Source organism: Hemicordylus capensis, chromosome 1, assembly GCF_027244095.1.
Source record: "Hemicordylus capensis ecotype Gifberg chromosome 1, rHemCap1.1.pri, whole genome shotgun sequence".
NCBI classification, from domain to species: Eukaryota; Metazoa; Chordata; class Lepidosauria; order Squamata; family Cordylidae; genus Hemicordylus; species Hemicordylus capensis.
This window is the reverse complement of record NC_069657.1, coordinates 451952815-451976907: the sequence shown is the minus strand read 5'-3', so window position 1 is coordinate 451976907 and position 24093 is coordinate 451952815. Positions and strand designations below refer to the sequence as shown.

General features: G+C 48.5%; 1 protein-coding gene and 1 long non-coding RNA gene across 7 annotated transcripts in view; one reads left to right on the top strand and one right to left on the bottom strand.

Moving 5' to 3' along the window:
* The window catches only part of LOC128324334 (uncharacterized), a 35440-nt gene extending 19123 nt beyond the window's left edge, over positions 1–16317 (bottom strand). The window contains exon 1 of the long non-coding RNA XR_008306796.1: positions 16123–16317. This is a non-coding gene — a long non-coding RNA (uncharacterized LOC128324334). The remainder of the gene's footprint in view (positions 1–16122) is intronic.
* MTMR9 (myotubularin related protein 9) overlaps positions 15934–24093 on the top strand; it is a 40468-nt gene continuing 32308 nt past the window's right edge. For 2 of the 6 annotated variants that reach the window (XM_053248780.1, XM_053248789.1), the window contains exons 1-2: positions 16306–16453; positions 17361–17726. In XM_053248780.1, the coding sequence (XP_053104755.1) occupies positions 17542–17726 (185 nt within the window). In that variant the 5' untranslated portion in view covers positions 16306–16453; positions 17361–17541. Of the gene's footprint in view, positions 15953–16305; positions 16454–16544; positions 16653–17020; positions 17256–17360; positions 17727–24093 lie in introns of those variants that run through there. The other 4 variants (XM_053248769.1, XM_053248747.1, XM_053248763.1 and 1 more) reach the window with 4 other exon arrangements.

Genomic DNA, 24093 nt, shown 5'->3' with positions numbered 1-24093 from the left:
TTTGTGCAGTGTTGCCTGCACTGTAGGGGTGGTCCTTCCATGAGTGAGTGCCTCTGGGATTGGTGTAAGGATGGGCGCAGGGGGTGGCAAGCATTAGCTCCCCACCACCACCAGCTTGGCCCCATGGGCCTCCTTGCGGCTCGTTGCCACCGTTCTTCCTCACCCCACTGGGGCATGCTGTTCATTTGCCCCTCCACATACCCCTGGAGCATGCCTCTTCTTTACCTCTCTTCCTCCCACCCCATCACAGACTAGCAATACACAGGAGCATAGAAAGCTGCCTTCTGCAGGGTCAGACCCTCGGTCCAGCTAGCTCAGTATTGTCTTCACAGACTGGCAGCGGCTTCTCCAAGGTTACAGGCAGGAGTATCTCTCGGCCCTATCTGGAGACGCCAAGGAGGGAATTGGAACCTTCCGCATGAAAGCATGTTACAGATGCTCTTCCCAGAGCAGCTCCATCTCCAAAGGGGAATATGTTACAGTGCTCACCCATGTAGTCCCCCACTCAAATGCAAACCAGGACAGGCCCTACTTAGCAAAGGGGACCATTCATGCTGGCTACCACAAAACCAGTTCTCCTCCCCATCAGCCCGGCTGCCGCTGCCTGGCTTGGTGGCATAATCTGCAAGGGCTCATGTCAGCACAGCCTGAGAATACTGAGAAGAGCCACTCACAGATGGGATGTGTGTGTCCAATTGTCCTTTGCCTCAGGAAGCAAAATGTCTCCCACCACTCCAGCCGTACTGACTGTCAGCAGTTTTCTACGGTTTCAGAGGGAGGTCCTTCCCAGCCCTACCTGGAGATGCTGCCAGGGACTGAACCAGAGGGACCTTCTCCATGCAAAGCAGATGCTCTACCACAGAGCTAAGCCTCGTTCCTGCAGTCTCCAAACAAACCAAAATATACAAAGGCATCTCCAGGCTGCATATCATCAGGAAGGCAAACTAAGGACAACAACATACCCGGACAAGTATCAGAAACAAGGAGCGTCCCTGGTAACCAGGATAAACCTATACATTAGGATTGTTATTATGAATATGCTGCTTTTCAGCTACAACAACAAGTTCTCAAAGTAGTGTACATAGAAAAAGAAATAAGATGGTTGCCTGTCCCAAATGGGCAGCTGCATGAAATGCAGGAAGCCAGCCTTTTGTGCGGCATTCCAAGATGCACTCATCTACAGCAGCTTTCGCTGGCATGAGTTAGACTGGTTGGGAAAGGTACATCTGTTGAATGTCTGTCTGTGATCAGCACTGGAGGTTTGCTTTGTGGGTGAAAAATGACACTCTAGGGGTGAACCATAGGCAATTATTGATTGATTGATTGATTGATTGACTGATTGATTGAATTTATATACCACCTAGTATAGAAATCTCTAGGCAGTGTACAAAATTAAAACATAATATTAAAAATAGCACACTTAAAATTCATGAAAGAGATAAAAATCATAATAGATAAAAACACATTAGAATTTAAAATTTGGTCTCAGTTGAAGGCCTGGGAAAATAGGGGTGTCTTCAGGGTCCTCCTAAAAGCAATCAGAGAAGGAGGTGCTCTTATTTCAGCAGGGAGCACACTCCAAAGCCCAAGGGCAGCCACAGAGAAGGTCCGGTCCCACATTGCCACCAAACAAGTTGGCTGCAACCATAACTGGACATCTCCAGATGATCTTAATAGGCGACAGGGTTCATGACAGAGAAGGTGCTCTCTTAAGTACCCTGGACCTAAGCCATTAAGGGCTTTATAGGTAATAACCAGCACATTGTATTTCACCCGGAAACATATTGGCAGCCAGTGAAGTTCTTTTAGAATTGTTGTTATATGGTCCCTTCAGGTAAACCCAGAGACCAATCTGGCTGCTGCATTCTGTACCCATTCTAGTTTCTGAACTACGTACAAAGGCAGCCCCACTTAGAGTGCATTAGAGTAGTCAAGCCTACAGGTTGCCAGCATATATACCACCATTTTAAGGTCATTTGTCTCCAGAAATCAACCGAAGCTGAATAAAAAGCACTCCTGGCCACAACCTGAGAAACCAGGGAGAGTTTGGGATCCAGGAGCACTCCCAGAGTACGAACCCAATTACAACTCCAGACAGAGTCTTGAAAAATCAGGGGAAGTGGGAGCCTGTGGATGCTTCAATTGCCCTGTGATTTAAGCACATTTTAACTGGCAAGAGGGAGACCAGAAGCAAGTGACAGGTGCTTGTGGTTTTTGTGGGTCTGGACACTAGAGGGAAGCAGTTTGCTGTTCTACCGATGGTCAGAAGGCTCAGGAAACCATTCCAGGAGTCCATTCCAGTGCTATATTATTGGCAATATTGCACTGCCTCTTTTTTTTTTTTTTAAGGAACTAGGGATGAATGCCACTGAGCATGTACAGAGTTCCTCCCTTTTCGAGGAAAGGGGCCTAAAGCTGCATTACTCAAATGATTTAAACTTGTCGCACTCCTCACTTCCCTGTGAGACTTAGTTTACGCTCTGGGTTTCTCCACCTGCAATCATGCATCTGTTTCGCGACAGAGGGCATATAAATCTTTGTACACAATTGTGCCCATGCAGCCAATCACTGCGAACAAAGATCTGTGGATACTGATCTGACACTGGCACTAGAAAGGAGGATACCCCTTTGACTGCCTCCCCTCCTAAACCCACGTTCTGGGACCCCCAAAACTGCAGGTCTAGTGAGACTGGGAGGACGGTGCTACAAGTGGGTTGGGTGAAGAGCAGTAACCCCCACAGATCTCATGGTTATATAAACAGCTGCCCTCTACTGAGTCAGACCCTTGGTCCATCTAGCTCAGTATTGACTACACAGACTGGCAGCCGCTCTCCCAGGTTTCAGGCAGGAATCTTTCCCCAGCTCTGCTCTCTCTGCCATGAGATGCGGTGACAGCCAACAACCTGGATGGCTTGAAGAGGGGTTTGGATAACTTCATGGAGGAGAGGTCTATCAACGGCTACTAGTTAGAGGGCAATTTGGGTAGACAGTACTGAGCTAGATGGACCAATGGTCTGACTCAGTATATGGCAGCTCCCTATGTTCCTGTGTGTGTGCATGCATGTATGTATGTATGTATGTATCTATCTATCTATCTATAGATGTATATCTATCTATCTATCTATCTATCTATCTATCTATCTATCTATCTATCTATCTATCATTTACAGCCTGATATGTACATCTCTGGGTAGTGTACACAATTTAAAACACAATATGAAACAGAGTAAAAACAGTAAAACTTCCACAAGACAAAGCAGAAACAACCGCACACAATAAAAACAAATTAAACGGTGTAAAATTAATTTCAGTTAAAAGCCAGAGAAAACTATCTTGCAGAAGAGTGTTGGATCCATAGGTGAGGACTCTGTGGGGAGCAGCAAGGGAGTCTGCAGGGAGCTTCTTTGGTAAGGGGAAAAGAACTGGATGTGCTTCATTAGAGCTTGGGCGACTCATTTGAGTTGTCTCATTGTTCTCAGTCACTTTATACATCAGCAAAGACAGGGGTTCCCAACAGGGAGTACTAGTACCCCAAGGGGTATGAGGGCATCCACAGGACATTGGTGGGGAAAGGAGGCAGCAGTCCCATATCCCCCTCCCTGGGAATATGCCCCATTGAATTCAGTGGGAATTGGCTCAATCCAGGGGGAGCAACCTCCCCCCTTGCCACCCCTCCTAATGCCCATGCCTAGGGGTATTGGAAGGGCTACCACCAGGGATATCGGGACCTTCTTGCTTCCTTACACTGCAGCCATGCTATTTCTTCCCCGTCTGAGGACCGCTAGCTTGAAGCCGAAGAATCCTCAGCATCGTGTCCACCGCTGAAGGGGAGAGGCAAGAGTGAAGACTCTCCTTCTCTCTTCCTGTTCAGCTGGCTGGCTGTGTGCTGAAGCTCCACAGAGTAGACCTGTTCTCTAGCCTGACTGACAGCCTTCAGGAAATTAACACTCAGTACTTCCATGAGCTAATGGTGCAGCGGGGAAGTGGCTTGATTAGTGGCTGAGCCATTTCGGAAGGGCGGCATAAAAATCAAATCAAATCAAATCAAATCAAAAAATAAATAAGGCAGAGGTTGCCGGTTCGAATCCCCGCTGGTCTGTTTCCCAGATATTGGGAAACACCTCTATCAGGCAGCAGCGATATAGGAAAATGCTGAAAGGCATAATCTTGTACTGCGTGGGAGGAGGCAATGGTCAACCCCTCCCGTACTCTACCAAAGACAACCACAGGGCTCTGTGGTCGCCAGGAGTTGACACTGACTCAATGGTGCAACTTTACTTTAACTTTACTTCCATTGAAAGTAATAGGCATTGATTTCCATTAAGAACATAAGAACAGCCCTGCTGGATGAGGCCCAAGGCCCATCTAGTCCAGCATCCTGTTTCGCACAGTGGCCCACCAGATGCCGCTGGAAGCCACAGACAGGAGTTGAGGGCGTGCCCTCTCTCCTGCCATTACTCCTCTGCAACTGGCACTCAGAGGCACCCTGCCCCCGAGGCTGGAGGTGGCCCACAGCCCTCCGACTAGTAGCCGATGATAGACCTCTCCTCCATGAAGTCATCCAAACCCCTCTTAAAGCCATCCAGGTTGTTGGCTGTCACCACATCCTGTGGCAGAGAGTTCCACAAGTGGATCACCCGTTGTGTGAAAAAGTACTTCTGTTTGTTGGTCCTAGACCTCCTGGCAATCAATTTCATGGCGTGACGCCTGGTTCTAGTGTTGTGTGAGAGGGAAAAGAATTTCTCTCTCTCCACTTTCTCCACACCATGCATGATTTTATAGACCTCTATCATGTCTCCCCGCAGTCGTCTTTTTTCTAAACTAAAAAGCCCCAGGTGTTGTAGTCTTGCCTCATAAGAAAGGTGCTCTAGGCCCCTGATCATCTTGGTTGCCCTCTTCTGTACCTTCTCCAGTTCAACAATGTCCTTTTTAAGATGTGGTGACCAGAATTGTACACAGTACTCCAAGTGTGGTCGCACCATAGTTTTGTATAAGGGCATTATAATGTTAGCCATTTTATTTTCAATCCCCTTTCTAATGATCCCTAGCATGGAATTTGCCTTTTTCACAGCTGCCGCACATTGAGTTGACACTTTCAACGAGCTGCCCACCACGACCCCAAGATCCCTCTCCTGGTCTGTCACCGACAGCTCGGATCCCATCAGCATATACTTGAAGTTGGGGTTTTTTGTCCCAATGTGCATCACTTTACACTTGCTAACATTGAACCGCATTTGCCATTTTGTCGCCCACTCCCCCAGTTTGGAGAGATCCTTTTGGAGCTGCTCACAATCCGTTTTGGATTTCACTACCTGAAAGAGTTTGGTATCATCTGCAAATTTGGCCACATCGCTGCTTACCCCTTCTTCTAGATCATTGATGAATAAATTAAAAAGCACCGGTCCCAGTACAGATCCCTGGGGGGCCCCACTTCTTACTTCCCTCCATTGTGAAAACTCTCCTTTTATACCTACACTACGTTTCCTGTCTTTCAACCAGTTAGCAATCCACACATGTACTTGTCCCCTTATCCCATGACTGCTAAGTTTCCTCTGGAGTCTTTGAGGAGGAACTTTGTCAAAAGCTTTTTGGAAGTCCAGGTAGACTATGTCAACTGTATCACCTTGATCCACACACTCGTTGACACTCTCAAAGAAGTCCAAAAGGTTGGTGAGGCAAGATTTACCTTTGCGGAAGCCATGCTGGCTCACTCCCAGCAGGGCCTGTTCTTCTAGGTGCTTTACAATTTTATCCTTGAGGATACTTTCCATCAATTTGCCTGGAACGGACGTTAGGCTAACCGGCCTGTAATTTCCCGGATCGCCCCTGGATCCCTTCTTGAAAATCGGTGTTACATCTGCTACTCTCCAGTCCTCTGGTACAGAGCCCAATTTCAGGGATAAGTTAAATATTTTAGCAAGGAGGTCGGCAATTTCACATTTGAGTTCTTTGAGGACTCTTGAATGGATGCCATCCGGCCCTGGTGATTTGTTAGCTTTCAGTTTTTCCAGACGGTTTAGAACATCATCCCTTGTCACTTCTATCTGACTCAGCTCTCTAGCCTCCATCCCTAAAAAACCTGGTTCAGGAACAGGTATATGCTCGGTATCCTCTGCCGTGAAGACAGATGCAAAGAACTCATTGAGCTTCTCTGCAACCTCCATATCCTCCTTAATAATCCCTTTCACTCCCTCATTGTCTAATGGTCCAACTGCCTTCCTGGCAGGTTTCCTGCTTCTGATGTACTTAAAGAAGTTTTTGTTATTCCCCTTGATACTTTTGGCTACATGTTCCTCAAACTCTCTTTTTGCCTCCCTTATTGTCACCTTGCATTTCTTTTGCCAGAGTTTGTGTTCCTTTCTGTTCTCTTCGTTTGGACAGGCCTTCCAATTTCAGAAGGAAGTCTTCTTCCCTTTTATGGCTTCCAAACTCTCTTTTTGCCTCCCTTATTGTTACCTTGCATTTCTTTTGCCAGAGTTTGTGTTCCTTTCTGTTCTCTTCATTTGGACAGGCCTTCCAATTTCAGAAAGAAGTCTTCTTCCCTTTTATGGCTTCCTTGACGGTACCCGTTAGCCATGCTGGCATCCTCCTGGATTTAGTGGAACCTTTCCTCCTTTTGGGTATACAATCTAACTGGGCTTCTAGTATTGTGGTTTTGAGTAAACTCCATGCCCTCTGGAGCGAAGTGACTCTCCTGATTTTTCCCCTCAGCTTTCTTTTCACCATACTCCTCATTTTGGAGAAGTTTCCTCTTCTGAAATTCAAAATGTCTGTGTTAGACTTCCTTGGTGATTCTCTCCCCGCATGTATGCTGAATTTGATGGCACTGTGGTCATTGTTCCCTAAAGGGTCGATGACACTGACGTCACGCACCAGGTCCTGGGTGTCACTCAGAATTAGATCCAAGGTCGCCTTCTCTCTGGTTGGTTCCATGACCAACTGTTCTAGGGCACAGTCATTTAGCGTATCTAGAAATTTGACCTCTTTGTCCTGACTTGAATGTGAATTTACCCAGTCTATGTGTGGGTAGTTGAAATCACCCATAATTACAGCCCTGCCTCTCCTTGATGCCTCTCTGATTTCCTCCTGCAACTCCCAGTCACTGTCAGCATTATGATCCGAGGGCGATAGCATGTCCCCAGTAGCACGTTCCCTTTCCGGACTTGTATAGTCACCCACAGGGTTTCTGTGGAGGACTCCAGTCCACCTAGGTATTCTAGCTTGTTAGATTCTATCCCTTCTTTAACATACAGTGCTACCCCTCCTCCACGGCGCCCCTCCCTGTCCTTTCTGTAGAGTTTATACCCAGGGATAACAGTGTCCCACTGGTTCTCACTGTTCCACCATGTTTCTGTTATGCCCACTATGTCTATTTCTGCGTTAGCAACCAAGCACTCCAGCTCACCCATCTTGGCTCGGAGGCTTCTGGCACTGGCATACAAGTACCTATACACTGAATCTCTCCCCTGATGTATGCTATTCTTTTGACTCTTTGACCTGCTGGCACAGGTTCCTGTCTGCTCTTTATGCAGTTCTGCTCTGTCCCCTTCTGTTTTATCTGAATTCTTTGCAGCCTCACACTTTAAAGGATGGCTTTTGCCAAACGGGATACTGCCCAGCTCCCATCGGCTGTTCCCCAGGTGTCATTTTAAAAGCTGCTCTGCAACCTTTTTTATTTTAAGCGCCAGCAGTCTGGTTCCATCTTGGTTCAAGTGCAGCCCGTCCCTTTTGTACAGGCCTTGCTTGCCCCAAAATGTGTCCCAGTGCCTAACAAATCTAAACCCCTCCTCCCGGCACCACCGTCTCATCCACGCATTGAAACGCCTCAGCTCTGCCTGTCTAACTGTACTTGCGCGTGGAACAGGTAGCATTTCTGAGAATGCTACCTTGGGGGTCCTGGACTTCAAAATGCTACCTATCAGCCTAAATTTGGCTTCCAGGACCTCCTGACTGCCTTTCCGCACATCGTTGGTGCCGACGTGCACCACGACAGCTTTCTCCTCCCCAGCACTGCCTAGGAGCCTGTCTAGATGCTGCGTAATGTCCGCAACCTTCGCACCAGGCAGGCAAGTCACCGTGCGGTCAACACGCGGGTCACAAACCCATCTCTCTATCCCTCTAATGATCGAATCACCAACTACAAGGAGGCCCCCAACCCCAGAGGAGTATCCCCTGTGCGAGAGGATATGGGCTCCTCATCCATGGAAGGGGTCCCTTCTAAAGGAGCATTTCCCTCTTCCTCAGACTTATGTCCTCCTTGCCCAAGACCTTTAGTCTCCCTGACAGCAGAGGAGCTACCAGCCCTGGAGTGGGATGCCTCTATCACATCCCTGAAGGTCTCGTCCACATGCCTCTCTGTCTCTCTGAGCTTCTCCAGATCCGCCACCTTGGTCTCGAGGGAATGGATTTGTTCCCTGAGAGCCAGGAGCTCCTTGCACCGAGCGCACACCCATGACTTCTGCCCATGGGGCAAATAGTCATACATGTGGCACTCTGTGCAATACCCTGGGAAGTGCCCCTTCCCCTGCTGACCTTCTATCTTCATACTGTTTTTGTTGGCTGTTTACAGTATTTAGGGAGCTTATTGTCCATTTATTAGATAAACGGGATATTAGTAGGATAGGTCTCAGCTGTAATGGGCAACTATTTAACTGTCCAAACAGCCTTTCCCAAGAATATGAGGGATACGAGGGAGGGATAAGTACTTACGTTCTCTTCTCTACCAGGCTCCTTGTGATCGCAGGGGCTTGTTCCAGGCTCCCCCGCACACTTCCCGCTAAACTCCTGCAAAACTCCTACGTCCTGTTCGCTATGCTCCCGTCCTGTTCACTATGCTTGGATTACTCATGAGTAACGTATTCTGGATGTAAGTCTGTGTTGCCTGTCTTATAACTGTGCATTTAAATGTGTGTATGATAAATGTAGTGATGATGTACTCATTGAGGTCATTCACACCATCAAATACTATGGCTGTGTGGAAGCAAGGTAGGAGGAAAAGCTATCCTACCTTGCTTCCACACAACCAAAAATTGAGAGCACGCACAACTCTCATACCCAGGTAGAACACAGTTTCTGATTGTGTGAATGACCTCAAAATGTGAATGTGCCATTGTGAAGTCTTCTTGGTTATAACTCTGGTTGACTGGGTTAATAATTTAAAGTGCGTTTTTCAATTGATCTATGTAACTGATGGTTGGAGCTTAGTTGGATTTTCTCTGTATTTTTTCTTGTTTATTAATAAAATTCTAAAACAATAATGAAAAAATAACATAAATGTGTGTATTCTCTCTCCCCCCCCTCCTCCCTCTGGGATACCTGAGCTGTCATTTTGTGTCAGAAGGGGTACACTTCTTTAAAAAGCTTGAGAACCCCTGATCTAACATGCTAAACTACTTTTACATCACTTGAACTTTTGAATTCCACAAATGTTCTTTTAGAACTGTGCCACTTTTGGGGTGGGGGGGGGGACGGGACTGCAGAGTTTGTGACTGGCTGCACATTTTTTGTTGAAAAAAGAGTCCTGCATCAGTCTCCGAATGGCCACTGAAGCACATTGGAATTGGTTGTGTGACCTAGCACCTTGACCGACAAACCTCATAATAAATGCGGATTGCAGGGTCTCTTTATAAAGGACCACAGAAATACCTCGGGAAGGGGCTTAATGCGGCATTTGGATCCCCGGAACCTCACAATGAAACCAGATTAGCAAATCCGTCCCCAAGTGGCCACTGAAATGCCTTGAGACAGGTTGGGACCCTGCAGGCTGCTCTGACGGTCTAAGAATAGAGCGTTACCCAAGGCTTGCCATTCCAAATGACCACAAGAATGCACGGAGATGGCTTCTTTCCTGCTAATTTGCCTGCAAGCCATGCTGCCTGCCAAGTCAATGAACTGAGTTTGCAAATTACCCTAGGAAGGCACTGAAGTGCCTGGGGGAGACTGACCCCCTATCTGTATGAAACACCAGGCAGAGTAGTCCCACTGTCAGTCACGGACGCACGCAACACCATCCTACCTCAAGACCCTGCGTGGACACTACCCACCCTCCCCCCACACGCCATGCTCACATATTCCTGCCATTAAATAGGTACATAGGAACAGAGGAAGCTGCCGTACACTGAGTCAGACCCATCGGTCGGTCTAGCTCAGTATTGTCTACAGTAGGCCTGCTCAATTTAGCCCCCCCCCAGCTGTTTTTGGACTACAACTCTCATAATCCCCAGCCACAGTGGCCAATAGATCAGGGATTATGGGAGTTGTAGGCCAACATCTGCAGGAGGGCCAAAGCTGAGCAACCCTGGTCTACACAGACTGGCAGCGGCTTCTACTAGGGGGGTGTACGGAACTGTCTGTTCCAGTTCGGTTCGAATCCAAACTGGACCTGAACCGGACCGGGACAGTTCAGTCTGGCACCCCCTCTCCACCCCCCACTTTGGTTCGGTCGACGGGGTGTGTGTGTGTGTTTCTCAAGCTACTTTTTTTGTCAATTACCCCCTCCAGGGGAGTTGTTCAAGGCGGTGGGAGATGGTGGTGGTCCCGCGGAGGTTCCCCTTCCCCCCGCCGGCCTCCCTTAAGTCATAATTAGGCCATTCGACCGCTCTTCAGCTGCTCATCGGCCTTCCCCCCTTGGTGCGGTGGCCATTTTGGAGGCCGCCATGCCTGGACAATGGGCCTCTGCGTGCCTGCCCCAAAAATGCAAAACTTAATTTAAAAACAAACAAACCTTTAAACCCCCCCCAACTCACAAACCCCCAGGAGGGTTCGGTCTGGGGTCGGACCGAACAGGGGATGGTTCAGTTCAACCCCAAATGGTCGAACTGAACCAGTTCTACATCAAACACATTCAATGTCAAACCTGTTTGCCCATTACTAGCTCCTACAAGGTTTCAGGCAAGGGCGTGAGCTTGGGACCCTCTGCATACAAGCAGATGCTCCACCACTGATCTATGGCCCCATACCCTCAGGGGAATGTCTTAAAGCATAGAGTGTTCATGTGTGGTTGCCCATCCACATGCAAACCAAGGCAGACCCTGCTTACGAAAGGGGACAATTCACTCTCACTAGCGCATGACCAGCTCTCCTTCTCCTCAAGACCAGCTCTCCTCCTCTAGCATTTCATGAATGCTTTGGTACCACTCAGCATTCCTGAAATGTTATTCTTTGGCATAGGAACATCAGAAAAAGGCCTGCTGGATCAGGCCAAAGGCCCACCTAGGCCAGCATCCTGCTTCCCACAGTGGCCAAGGTACAGCCTCCTTCCATTGGTCTTCCCTGTCACCTAATCCTGCTGGTAATACAGGTGGGCCTTGTGATCCATAGTGGGCCTTGACAACCACAGTTTGGGGTCTTAGAGACCCGGATTATCTACCTGCGGTATTAAAAAGAGATAAAATTCACCCATTTGCGCTTTTGAGTGACCAAAAATAACCTGGAAGTGACTTACGATGTCATTCCCGGCCACCATTTTACAGTGCAGAGCCATTTAGTGGCTCTTAAAAAAAAACCCAACCACCCGCAATTTTTCACCCCCCAAAATTAGAGGAATTGAGGGGGGCATTGCTGGAAAGCTGAAGACCTAGAGAGCCAAGTACAGTACTTTATTTATCTTATTTCTCCCCTCCGCCCCCCATTCTTTTAGCCCTTTTTGTTTGTGCAGGAACTTAACCCTCGGATTCCCATAGGGGTAAGATTTCATTATTTGCGGTTTCTGTATTCGCTCCAATAAGTGAGAATGGAACGCTGTGAATAATGAGGACCACCTGTATACAGCTTCCAAGGATAGCAGCCATTCATATCCTCCATTAATTTGCCTAATCCCTTTTAAAAACACTGCCTAGGTTGGGAGCCATCACCACATCCAGTGGTAGTGAATTCCATAGTTTACTTACAGGTTGTGTCAAAAAGTATTTCCTTTTGTTTGTCCTGAATCTCCCAGCCTTGAGCTTTAACAGATGACCCAGGTTTTAATGTTGTGAGAGTGGGAGGAAAACGTCTCTCAATTCACATATTACATTAGCCCTATTCAGACATTACACTTCTCTCTCAGCCTAACCTACTTCACAGGGTTGTTGTGAGGAGAAACTTAACTATGTACACTGCTCTGGGCTCCTTGGAGGAAAAGCAGGATATAAATGTAAAAAATAAATAATACATGTTTTTGTGTGAATGACTGTACCTGTGTTCATTTCAAGTGGACAGGTCCCCTCAAATGCAGGACACAGATAGGAAGTGTACTATTGTTTTGAACATCGAATATATCACATTGAACGTCTGTTCATCTGTCTGTTCCCTATACATCCTCACACCCTTTGAGCTATTGGGACCAAACATGGCAAGGCAACTTACTAGGACCCTACCAGTAACACAGGGTACCGAGGTACCCCGACAACCATCCCACACAGGCAGACATATGGATATACAGTGGGTAGAGCTACAAAATCCCAAGCAACTCCGGGTAGACTGTGCTAATAAAGCATTAATAACTGTCTGTGAATACAGTTCTGCACCTGCTCACACAGTGCACAGGACAGTTTGTTGAACAACAGATGTGAACAGGGCTTCTGACCAAAGCTATTCCTGGAATTATTCCCCCTGCAGGAATATTAAAATCAACTGGATTGCACTCAAGAGTCACCTCGAGATTGAAGTCAATTTCTGGAAACTCTAGGCCAGATCTGGAGAGATTGGCAACCTTAATGCGTGTACACACTTTATGGGTGAACTAGTGTGCATGTGCTCGCAGAAGACCTCTCGAGGGATCTGATGTGATCTAAGGATCTGCTGTCTTGTAGGAGTACACGCTGTTTTCAGGAACCACCAGCTCTTTACCTCCTGCTCATACATGTGTAAATCAAACAAGTGTTGTCCTCTTCTCTCTTTATTTTAAAAAATATTTTTATCCCCTCACCTTCTTTCTCATTAAAGAGGCACTCAAGGCAGCAAAACACAACAATTAAAACATCACATTGTTATGAAAAGAAAGTAACAGCAACAAAACCCCAGAGAATCAAAATACAGCAGCAGCCAAGGATAATTCAGCAGCAAGATCACACAACAATATTGCCCCTGATAACCTGGCAAAGACGCACCTTTTAATGTGGAGATTCTCTTTATTTAGCAGGGGGAGAGTAACTGGCCCTGTCCACCCCCAGCACAGGACCTCCAGTGACTGATGCTGGTGTCTATCTTATGTTTCTTTTTAGACTGTGAGCCCTTTGGGGATAGGGTTCCATCTTATTTATTTATTATTTCTCTGTGTAAACCGCCCTGAGCCATTTTTGGAAGGGCGGTATAGAAATCGAATAAATAAATAACAGCAACAACAACAATATTGCCGGAGGCAGGCAAGCTATTGACCCACTGGAGGAGAGTTGGTCTTCTGGTAACAAGCATGAATTGCCCCCTTTGCTAAGCAGGGTCCACCCTGGTTTGTATCTGAATGGGAGGTTACACAGATATTCCCCTTAGGGGATGGGGCCTCTCTGGGAAGAACATCTGCATGCTTGCATGTAGAAGGTTCAAAGTTCCCTCAAAGTTCCCTCCCTGGCAGCATCTCAAAGATAGGGCTGAGAGAGACTCCTGCCTGCAACTTTGGAGAAGCCACTGCCAGTCTGTGTAGATAATACTGAGCTAGATGGATCTATGGTCTGACTCAGTATGAGGCAGCTTCCTCTATTCCTATGTATTTCAATTGGAACAGGAATGCTTTAGCCTAGCAGCTGGATGTGATGAGGGAAGAGTCATTCTGATCTTCGGGGCAGGGAGTTTTACAAAACGTAACATCAAAAAGCAAGCATACATTAACTGATCAAAATATTAAAATTCATTCTGATAATAATAAGACATGTTTTCAGAGCAACTGATGAAAAGCCCAATACTGGCTTGCTCAGAGGCAGAAGACCAGGAAGAACAGCCTCTATCCTCCCAGCTTATTATTTCTCTGTGTAAAACGCCCCGAGCCATTTTTGGAAGGGCGGTATAGAAATCGAATAACTAACTAACTAACTAACTAACTTAGAGTCACTATTGTTCCTCCTTCCAGATTTTTTTATTTCAATGGCAGGAGATGGAATCCAAAGTTCCTGTTTGGGTGTGGTCATCCTCTGAACAGGAAGTGCCGCCATCTTCCTGGCCAGATCCTGTCATCAGCAGCACCTTGCCTTCCATTTCTTCAGGTCCCAAGATGAAGTTCCAGCAAGGCCTGGGGTTATCTGCTACTTGTGGTTTTGCAATAGCCCACATGCAGGCAGGCCCATGTGATGGTCTGCTTCCTGTGGTTTTAAAAGGGGAAAGGGGACTTGGAGGTGTTGTGCTATATTATACCCTTCAACATTTCACCAGTACAAATAGGGACATGCCTGTGAATGTGTGTGTGGGGTGGCGGTGGGGAGGCAAGCAACCTGGGAGGTGTGGTGTACAATGTGTAGGGTATGTGGCCAAACTACCTGGAGGTGTGTCATATGGTTCTGACTACAAGCATTCCACAAATGGAGAGCACCTCTTAAATGGATTGCCGGGTACATTATTGTAGATGTCCAAAGCAGATGAACCTGCGTTTACGGATGGAAGTTTCTGGGTAGGAGAATAGAGCACGGATGGCCTACCTGAGGCTCCCCAGCTGCTTCTTGGACTAAACATTCCATCACCTCCTGCTGCAATTCATTGCAGCAGGGGATGACGGGAGTTGTAGTCCAACAACAATTGGAGAGCCTCAGGTAGGCCACCCCTGGAGAGGACTTTCAAAGTGCATGGACAGGTCCGGAGGCCATTATAGAGGCCTACAAATCGGTTCAAACATAGGCTGGTCTGGCGCCGGGGGTGGTGGTCTCATTTTAAGGGCGGGGGGAGGTTGCACGTACCCCTCCTGCCGCTCCCTCCCCCCCGCCGGCGCTCCATTTTTCTGAAACGTTTTTGGGGAGGGCAGATGTCGGCCCTCAGCTGCCAAGGTTAGAGAATGAGAGGAGGGAGGAGAGAGGTCACAAGCCAAGGTACCCCTGGAGAGGTAGTTCTGTGATGTCACAATCCCAGCTCACCCCAGGTGGCCAGGAAGGCCCAGAAGTCAATGGGTCAGATATGAAGAGGCAAGGCGATGGGAATTAACGCGGTGATTCTCTTTATTGAGCAGGGGGAGAGCACCTGGCCCTATCCGTCCCCAGCACCGCACCCCTCCAGTGACTGTTGCTGGTGTCTATCCTATGTTTCTTTTTAGATTGTGAGCCCTTTGGGGACAGTGATCCATCTTATTTATTTGTTATTACTCTGTGTAAACGGCCCTGAGCCATTTTTGGAAGGGTGGTATAGAAATCAAATTATTATTATTAATAATAATAATAATAGCAACACCAGGGGATAGCAGAATAGAAGAAAAATAGGGGGGGGGGGGGAATCACCAAATACAAAGACCTACAAATTGAAACTGAAAGGCTGTGGCAGAAGAAGACCCAAATAATCCCAGTAGTAATTGGCGCCCTGGGTGCAGTCCCAAAAGACCTTGAAGAGCCCCTCAACACCAGAGGGGCCACCGAAATCACCATCAGCCAATTACAAAAAGCAGCTTTACTGGGAACAGCCTATATTCTGCGACGATATCTACAGGTATAACCATTGACCATAAAATTCAGCCATCCCAGGTCCTTGGGAAGGACTCGATGTCTGGATAAAACAAACCAGTCAATAACACCTGTCTGACTGTGTAAACAAGAAATAAATAAATAAACAAAATAAATAAATAAATAAATAATAATAATCCCACACAGGGCAGGAGGGCTCCAGAACGGATTCAGAGGTTCTGCTCCCTCTCTCAGGAGGAGACCTGCAATGGCCAGCAGAACCACTAAGTACCGACACCCACAGCGGGGAATGGGATGGGCGAAGTGAAGGAGCCCGGCTCTGGGTCACAGCCAGGGTAGGCAGAGAGAAGGAACTGGCCGACGAGGGCGCTGCCGAAGCCGGGGTGAGTTCCTCGCCCCCCAGAATAGCAGGGTGAGCCCACAAAAAACCAACAGGGACTGGGGGGGGGGGCGGAAGAGTAAACCCCCTTTGTTCCCTCCCGCCCCATGGAATCAGGAGTGGGGCAGGCATTTCTGGTCCCCGCAAGACAGAGGGGGGGGGATCAATACCCACCTCTACGGGGTGCTTCTAGGGAGGGGCTCAGGTGGTCAGAGGTAGCTAATGCAGCCTGGCAGCAAAGGGGTTAACCCTCAGCCCCAGGGAGGGGGTGGGGGGGGGCAGGGCGGCACATCGAGGCGTTCCTCCTCCCTGCCCCCGTTATTGGCCGGGAATACCGGAAGTAGCTCGCCGCGCGCGTCGTCACAGCGTGCGCACGCGCCGTGGCCACTTCCGGTATTCCCGGCCGACAACGGGCGTAGGGGCGGCAGGCAGGAAGGAGGGACGCTGCCGCCCCCAAAGCTTCTCGGGAGAACGGAGCGCCGGCGGGGGGAAAGCGGCGGGAGGGGTAAGTGCAAACCTATCCCCGCCCCCAAAGGGAGACCCCCGCCGGCGCCGGACCGCGCCTCCGTGCGCCTCTCCTCCGTGCTCCTCAATGGGGCTGAGGATTAACCCCTTTGCTGCCAGGCTGCATTAACTACCTCTGCCCCCCCCCCCGCCCCGTGACGACTGGTGCTTGAGCCCCTCCCTAGAAGCACCCTGTAGAGGTGGGTATTGATCCCCTCTCCTCTGTCTTGCGGGGACCAGAAATGCCTGCCCCACTCCTGGTTCCATGGGGCAGGAGGGAACAAAGGGGCTTTACTCTTTCTCCCCCCCACCCCCATCCCTGTTGGTTTTTTGTGGGCTCACCCTGCTGTTCTGGGGGGCGAGGAACTCACCCCAGCTTCAGCAGTCGGCCAGTTCCTTCTCTTTGCCTACCCTGGCTGTGACCCAGAGCCGGGCTCCTTCACTTCGCCCACCCCACCCACCATCTGCTGGAAATGGACCTCACTGCCCCGCTGTGGGTTTTGGTACTTAGTGGTTCTGCTGGCCATTGCAGGTCTCCTCCTGAGAGAGGGAGCAGAACCTCTGAATCCGTTCTGGAGCCCTCCTGCCCTGTGTGGGATGAGATTCCCACCACCTTGCCTCTTCATATCTGACCCATTGACTTCTGAGCCTCCCCGCCCACCTGTGGTGAGCTGGGATTGTGACATCCCAGAACCCCCTCTCCAGGGGTACCTTGGCTTGTGACCTCCCTCCTCCCTCCTCCTATTCCCTGACCCTGGCAGCTGAGGGCCAACATCTGCCCTCCCTTAACTTCTCCTGCACCTGTGAGTTATTCTGCCCCTTTTCCTTTGTATGAAGGTTTTTAATTCTTCCCTTCTAAACTGGAAATGATTCAAGGTTGCTCTGTCTTCTCTTTTCTTCCCAACCAGGAAGAACTCGCATCCTTCAGTGATGACCTGTATCCAGTGGTTAACTCTCTGCTAATACCATCATCTTGGCGGTTGTTTCAGCCTCTGTGGAAGCTGCTGAAGATCAGAAGTTTCACCTTGCGGGCAGGCTAGAAGGGGCACCGGTTGGCTGCAGGGACATTACGCTAGACCAGGGGGAATCATGGAGTTTGCGGAGCTGATCAAGACACCGCGGGCTGATAATGTGGTCCTTCACCGCCCTTTCTATCTGGCAGTGGAGGGAACGTTGTGCTTGACAGGGCACCACCTCATCTTCTCCTCAAGGCGGCAGGACAATGTTGAGGAACTCTGGCTTCTGCATTCCAACATTGACTCCATTGAAAAGCGGTGAGGATGCTGTCATCCCTCTTCCTGGGAAGAGGGCAGTGTGGAAGTGAGCTGAATTCAGCCCAAGAAATTCATTAGGCAGGGCCTTCAGTGTGCATGTTGAAATACAAGAGGAAAAGTCTTTGCCCTGAGGTGCTTCCAGTTAAAAATTTGACAACAGAGGAAGGGGAGGGAGATGGAGACTAAAGTAAATCGGAGGAGAATGTGCTGCTATTTCAGTTACACTTGCTTAGATTTGGTTAATTAAGATTTGGGGATTTAGTCAATTGTACCAAAGGCTTAATGGAAAAGGTGAGATGTGAAGGAAGTAAGAGGCATTATGGAGACCTTCTGGGAGGCAATTCCAGACATGAGAGGCTGGAAGGCATGAGAGGTCATTTCCTCTTCAAAGCAAGGCTTGGAGTGTTTTGTAAAGAACTGGGATATAGTGGAAAGACACTCAATAATTCTTTTTAAGTATCCAAAGCACTTCTTGTATGTTGTTTCAGTAATTCTCACAACTGTCCTTCAGGGTAGGCTATTATGATTATTCGCCATATTACAAGTTGAGTGTAGGGGCCATGACTAGCTTCAGGTCACCCAGTGAATTTATGGCTTGAAATGGTTGACGTTAAAACTGGAGGATATTATAGACTTCCCCTGTTAACAGATGGCAGTCAACATCCAGTGTAGCAGTATTGTGAATTTTTTATAATAGTTTTCAACACAAACAGTTCTCAAAGTAGCTTACATAACAAAAGACATAATAAGATGGCATAATAAGACACACTAGAGAACATGAGAAACAATCACTGGAAGGGGTACTCTGTTGGGATATGTAGGGGTGGTTGCTGTTACCCTGCTAAATAGAACCGCTACTTCAAAAGGTGTCTCTTTCCCTAGTTATCAGGAGCCTCCTGGTATGCCTCTGAACTGAGTGGGATGTTGGTATACCTAGCTCTGTGCTGGGGTTTGCCAAGGATCTTTGGTGTGAACCCATTTTATTATGTCCCAGTCTTTCCCTTAACTCACGAGTGGGTTCCCTTCCCCTCCCTCCCAAGAATCTGCTTTCCACAGTTGCAGAACAAGTTCTCTTCTGATCAGACTGGCCAAGGACCTGTTTTTCCTTTTGCCTTACCCTGCAGCTGATGATACTACCTGTTATGGAGAAGGGTCTCTCTGCCTTTAGCAGTTGGAAGGATACCTTTTCCCCATCACTTGCATTTTTGTGCCAGAAATGACTTCACCTGTTGACTTCTGCCTGGCTGTTATGCAGCTGTCTGAAGAAACAGCACAGTAGCCAGCCAGATGTCTTTGGAAGCTCCCAAACAGGGCGTGGAAGTGCGGACCCTGACTGTCCGCAACATCTTGGAGAGAGAGCTTTTGAATATGGAGCATCCATTTGGTTCTCTGGCTTAAAAGCTGCTGTTCGACCTATTCCTCCTCCACAGTCTTTTTGTTTTAAGACAATAACTGTCACCCCAGTCCGTAAGTGAATTGTGTGGAATATATCTTTCCTCTTCTCTGTGCTGAATTGGCTGCTGATCAATAGAAAAATATAATTTATAATTGATATGGGGTGGGGGGATCCTGCTTTGGGAAAGACGTTGAACTTGGTGACCTCGGAATACCTCCTTGGCTTTTCATGCTGTCAATTCTGCCTGCCATTTCAAAGCCCAAGCAAGCAAGGGGGCAGCAATTAATTGACTGCAGGATTCAGCACGGCTTTTCTTCTGGTAGCTTGAAGGCGGGGATCAAATTATCTGCAGAGTCTTTGGTTCGTTCTCACATCCTACTCTCTCACACACGTCGTTTTCTTCCATTCTGAAGAACAGCAAGCGGTTGGGAACAGTGCTGCAATGGGGCAGATAACCCGTGGACGCCCCTGCCATGCTGTTTTGCAATTTCCTTGAATTTTGGCAAATGGGGAACTAGCGTGGCAGTGCCGTTTCTCCTTGTAAGGGCATCACTGGGCTGCTCTTGTTAAAGTGCTCGCAGTGCAACTGTGTGCTGTTCACAGCCCTATTGTAGAGCTGTAGCGTGGTCGCTGGCTCATCACTTCCAAGAGACCAGGAGGCCTTGCTGCAGGGCTAGGTGGAAGTGTGCATGTGTTTGTATATGACCTTAGCAAGGGCAAAAAGCACATTCTGTTTCTTTAGCTGGTTTTCTTTCTATTCCAGCCTCTCCCAAGGATGTGCGGGGGAGAATACCAGTTGCAGGGGAGTAACAGGAGGAGGAAGGGCATGCCCTCAACTCCTGCCTGTAGGCTTCCAGCAGCATCTGGTGGGCCACTGTGTGAAACAGGATGCTGGACTAGATGGGCTTCCATGGGCCTGATCCAGCAGGGCTGTTCTTATGAGAAACAGTTGCGAATATGCATGCCCAATTAAATGAAATATGTCTGCTTGGTCCTGGCCACTGATGGCCAGTCTCAGGTTGGACATTCCTCAGCTCTTCTGGGAAATATTCAGGGCTGGACTTGAATCAGCCTCTTTGGGAAGGACATGCCACAGACATAAGGTGGCCCCAGTGGGGATGTGTTGCTGTTAGAACAGTGAAGGTGAGGAAGAGCTCTCCATTGAGCATGGCAGTGGAAAAGGGAGGAGGCAGTCTCTTGGCTTGGTATGCGAGACCCAAGCTGTTGATTGCTTCATAGGGATTAAGCCAGACTTGTGGTAAGGAGCATGAATGGTCTCCTTTGCTAAGCAGGGTCTGCCTTGGTTTGCATTTGGATGGGTGGCTATACATGAGCGCTGCAAGATCTTCTACTTCGAGGAGGGGGTCGTAGTAGAGCATCCGCAGGCTTGCATGAAGAAAGTCCCAGGTTCTCTCCCTGGCATCTCCAGGTAGGGCTGGGAAAGATGCCTGCCTTAAACCTTGGAGGCGCTGCTGTTGGTCAGTGAAGACAATCCTGAGCTAGATTGACCAATGGTCTGATTTCATATAAGTTTCCTGTGTCCAAAGAAGCACCTTGGATTCTGCCTAGGGGGGCTACAGATGGGGTAGACCACATGCTTTGCATGTAGCATTTCTCCAGTTTGGTCCTCGGCATCTCCAGCTCAGAGGGCTACAGGTAGCAGGTCTGAGAAGGACCCTTGCTTGAGGCTTTGGAGAGTCCCTGCCGACGGGATTAGGCCAGGGAGCCTCAAACTTGGGACCCCAGATGTTTCTGAACTCCCACCATCCCCAGACACACAGGCCAAGTATCATTGTGGCTGGGGATGATGGGAATTGTAATCCAGCAACATCTGGAGGCCCGAGTTTGAAAATCCTTGGATTCAACGTAATCGGGCTGCATGGACCAGTGGTCTTGCTTTCATATAAGCAGCTTCACCTAGGGATGAGACATAGTTTGTGGTTAAAGCTCATGTTTTATAAAGGTACAGAGGAAGCTGCCTTATGCTGAGTCAGACTGTTGGTCCATTGAGGACAGTCTTGTCTACTCTGACTGGTAGTGGCTCTTCGGGGTTTCAATCAGGAGTCTCTCCCAGCCCTCCCTGGAGATGCTGCCAGGGATTGAACCTGGGACCTTCTGCATGCAAAGCAGATGCTTCAGCATGGAGCTCTTGCCTCTTTGCATGAAGAAGATCCCAGGTTTGTCTCTGGCATCTCCATGGTAGGAAATCTTGAGTAGTGGGCCAAGGAAGATCTTTCTGCCTGAAATATTCTGCCTGCCAGCCAGTCAGAGCAGACATCATTGGGCCAAATAGGCTGGTGACCCAATTCAGAGTGTTCAGCCTGTGGACTTTCGGCAGTATATCTACTTTCACACTTAGGCATCATACATTTTTATGTTCACTTGTTCCATGACACTCCAGGTTGGACGACTAAGAAGGGCCCAGTTGAGACCTCCAGCTGAGTCCTCCTAGGATTGTGTGTTCCCTTTCCCTCTCCATCCTCCCCTTTCTCGTGCCAGTTCCCTCTAATGATAGCTTGCCACAGCATTCAAATCTGGAGAACTTTGGTTACCACTGATCTTGAAATCATAGTACCGGTATGAACTTGTGAGTTTGCAAAACACGGTTTGGAGGCAGTTCTGGTTAGCCCTAAACATAGCTCAGAAGTGGTCCGTCTGGGTCTCTTCAGCTGTTGCTGGACTACAATTCCCATCGTCTCCAGCTGCAGTTGATTTGTCACCATTTGTCCAATTCAGGCATCTCAGAAAATGGTGGTGAAGGGAAACCTGGCAAGGAAGAGGGAATTGGTACCAGGAGAGAGTGGGGGCATATGAAGCCATGGTGTGGTTTGGAGAATTGTCTGGACTGAGTTACGTGGGAAGTGTGCGCCTACACTTTTTTGAACAGTCAGTAAATTTCTCCAGTAAGGGACTTGGCTGTTGCCCTGTTGGCATAGCCTCTTCCGTGGAGATGAAATCTCTGCTCTTGGAAAGGGAGCAAAAGAGCTGCAGAGCAAAGTAGTGGCTATCCCCTGGTCCCTTACTTTAAGGCAAAGGTGGGCAAACCTGGCCCTCCAGCCATTGTGGAACTACAACTCCCATCATCCCCAGCAGAGTTGTAGTTCAACAACAGTTGGGAAACCAAGGTTGCCCACCCCTGCTGACGGGGATGGAGTGATGTTTCACCTTTGAAAAGGGCATTTTCTACCCACAATTCCAGCCTGGAGCAACAGATCCAAGGGCCATTTTGAGAACTGTTCAGGAGGTGAGACCCTGCCTCTGGTCCAGATATGCCCCTTGGGCACCAGTGAAATATTGCTGGATTTTTTTTCTAGCCAGAATACGACGCATATTTATACACTGCTTTTCAACCAAAGTTCCCAAAGTGGTTTACATAGGCCACTGATGTGCAGCAATAAACCAACAGTAAACTGCTAGTTTGGATGCAGGATTAGTTATCACGATTATTACATTTTTTAAAATCCTGCCTTACCTCTGGGGAGCTGAGAGCCACACTCTAGTGAGAAAGGCTACGTTGTGAAGGAGCAAGTTGCCCACAGCAAGGCTCTCCTATTTGCTTCGTGGCTGCGTGGGGATTTGAACCGGGGTTTCCTGCAAGCTGAGCCCTCTAGCAGGGTGGATTTGATTTAAATCAAACTGATTTAAATCACGATTTAAATCACTAGCAGGGTGGATAAAAATCAATGATTTTTTTTAAAAAAATAAAAAAAATCCGATTTAAATTAAAAAAAATCATTGATTTTTATCCACCCTGCTAGTGATTTAAATCGTGATTTAAATCAGTTTGATTTAAATCAAATCCACCCTGCCCTCTAGCCATGTACTCTGTAGTGGCTCGGATACACAGGCCAAGCGATGAGGCCCCTGTTTGTCATAGGGCAGGTATGCTAAGAAGGTATCCCTGCTAAGATCATTAGCTGATGATTCAGTAGTGGATCCTAACAGTGGATCCACGCAGTGGGGTCGTGGGGAGTCCCACATCTTCATTTCGGAATGACGGCCCGGTGGGGTGGGTGGATGCGTGTGTGTGTGTGTGTGTGTGTGTGTGTGTGTGTGTGTGTGTGTGTTCCCTCTGGGGGAATTTGGGGACTAAGTGTTGAGAAGCCTTGCATCAGATTGCGCTGCCCTGAGAGTGCATAATGTAATCCCCAAATCCCTGGCTGACCTCATCCACTCTGCTGATTTGCTGTGTCTGTGCCATTGACTTAGCACTCCCTCGCCATGGAAATCCTGGCCCTTTTATGTCTGGTCCTGCCTGTCTGCCTCTCTCTTAATCTTTGGTGGGGGCTTGACCGAGCTTAGCGTGATCACGGTTGTGATCCACTTGGCTGTTTCTAAGCCTCCCCCACTTTCTCTGCTTCTCCTGCTTCAGACGGTGAGGAGAGAGGAGTCTTCCTCTTCGCTCCTTGTTCTAGTATTCTGTCTGAGCGGACAGTCCTTCCCTTCTCTGCATCCACAGGGGCAGTAGAGCGTTTATCACCCTTACAGCGTCTTCCATCTCTTCCTACTCTTCGCCCCCGCCCCTGTAAGGACAGCTTCCTTGCCTTTATGGTTTTGGAGAAAAGCTTAGCTGTGTGAAGAAATCAAAGAGGTATCCAGATCAAAGAGGTATCCGCAGAAGCTGAGGATGCAGCTTCTTTGGTCTGTATATCTCCTTAAGAACATAAGAAAAAAAAACCCGCTTAAATATTTCGTAAACATAAGAAAAACCCCGGCTGGATGAGACCAGAGCAGTGCTCCCTGTAACAAGGATTCCCAGGTGTTGTTTAGTCAGTGTCGCCTCCTGGTGCCCACAGAGCCCTGGGGTTGTCTTCGGTAGAATACAGGAGGGGTTTGCCATTGCCTCCTCTCGCGCAGTATGAGATGATGCCTTTCAGCATCTTCCTATATTGCTGCTGCCCAATATAGGTGTTTCCCATAGTCTGGGAAACATACCCGCGGGGATTCGAACCAGCAACCTCTGGCTTGCTA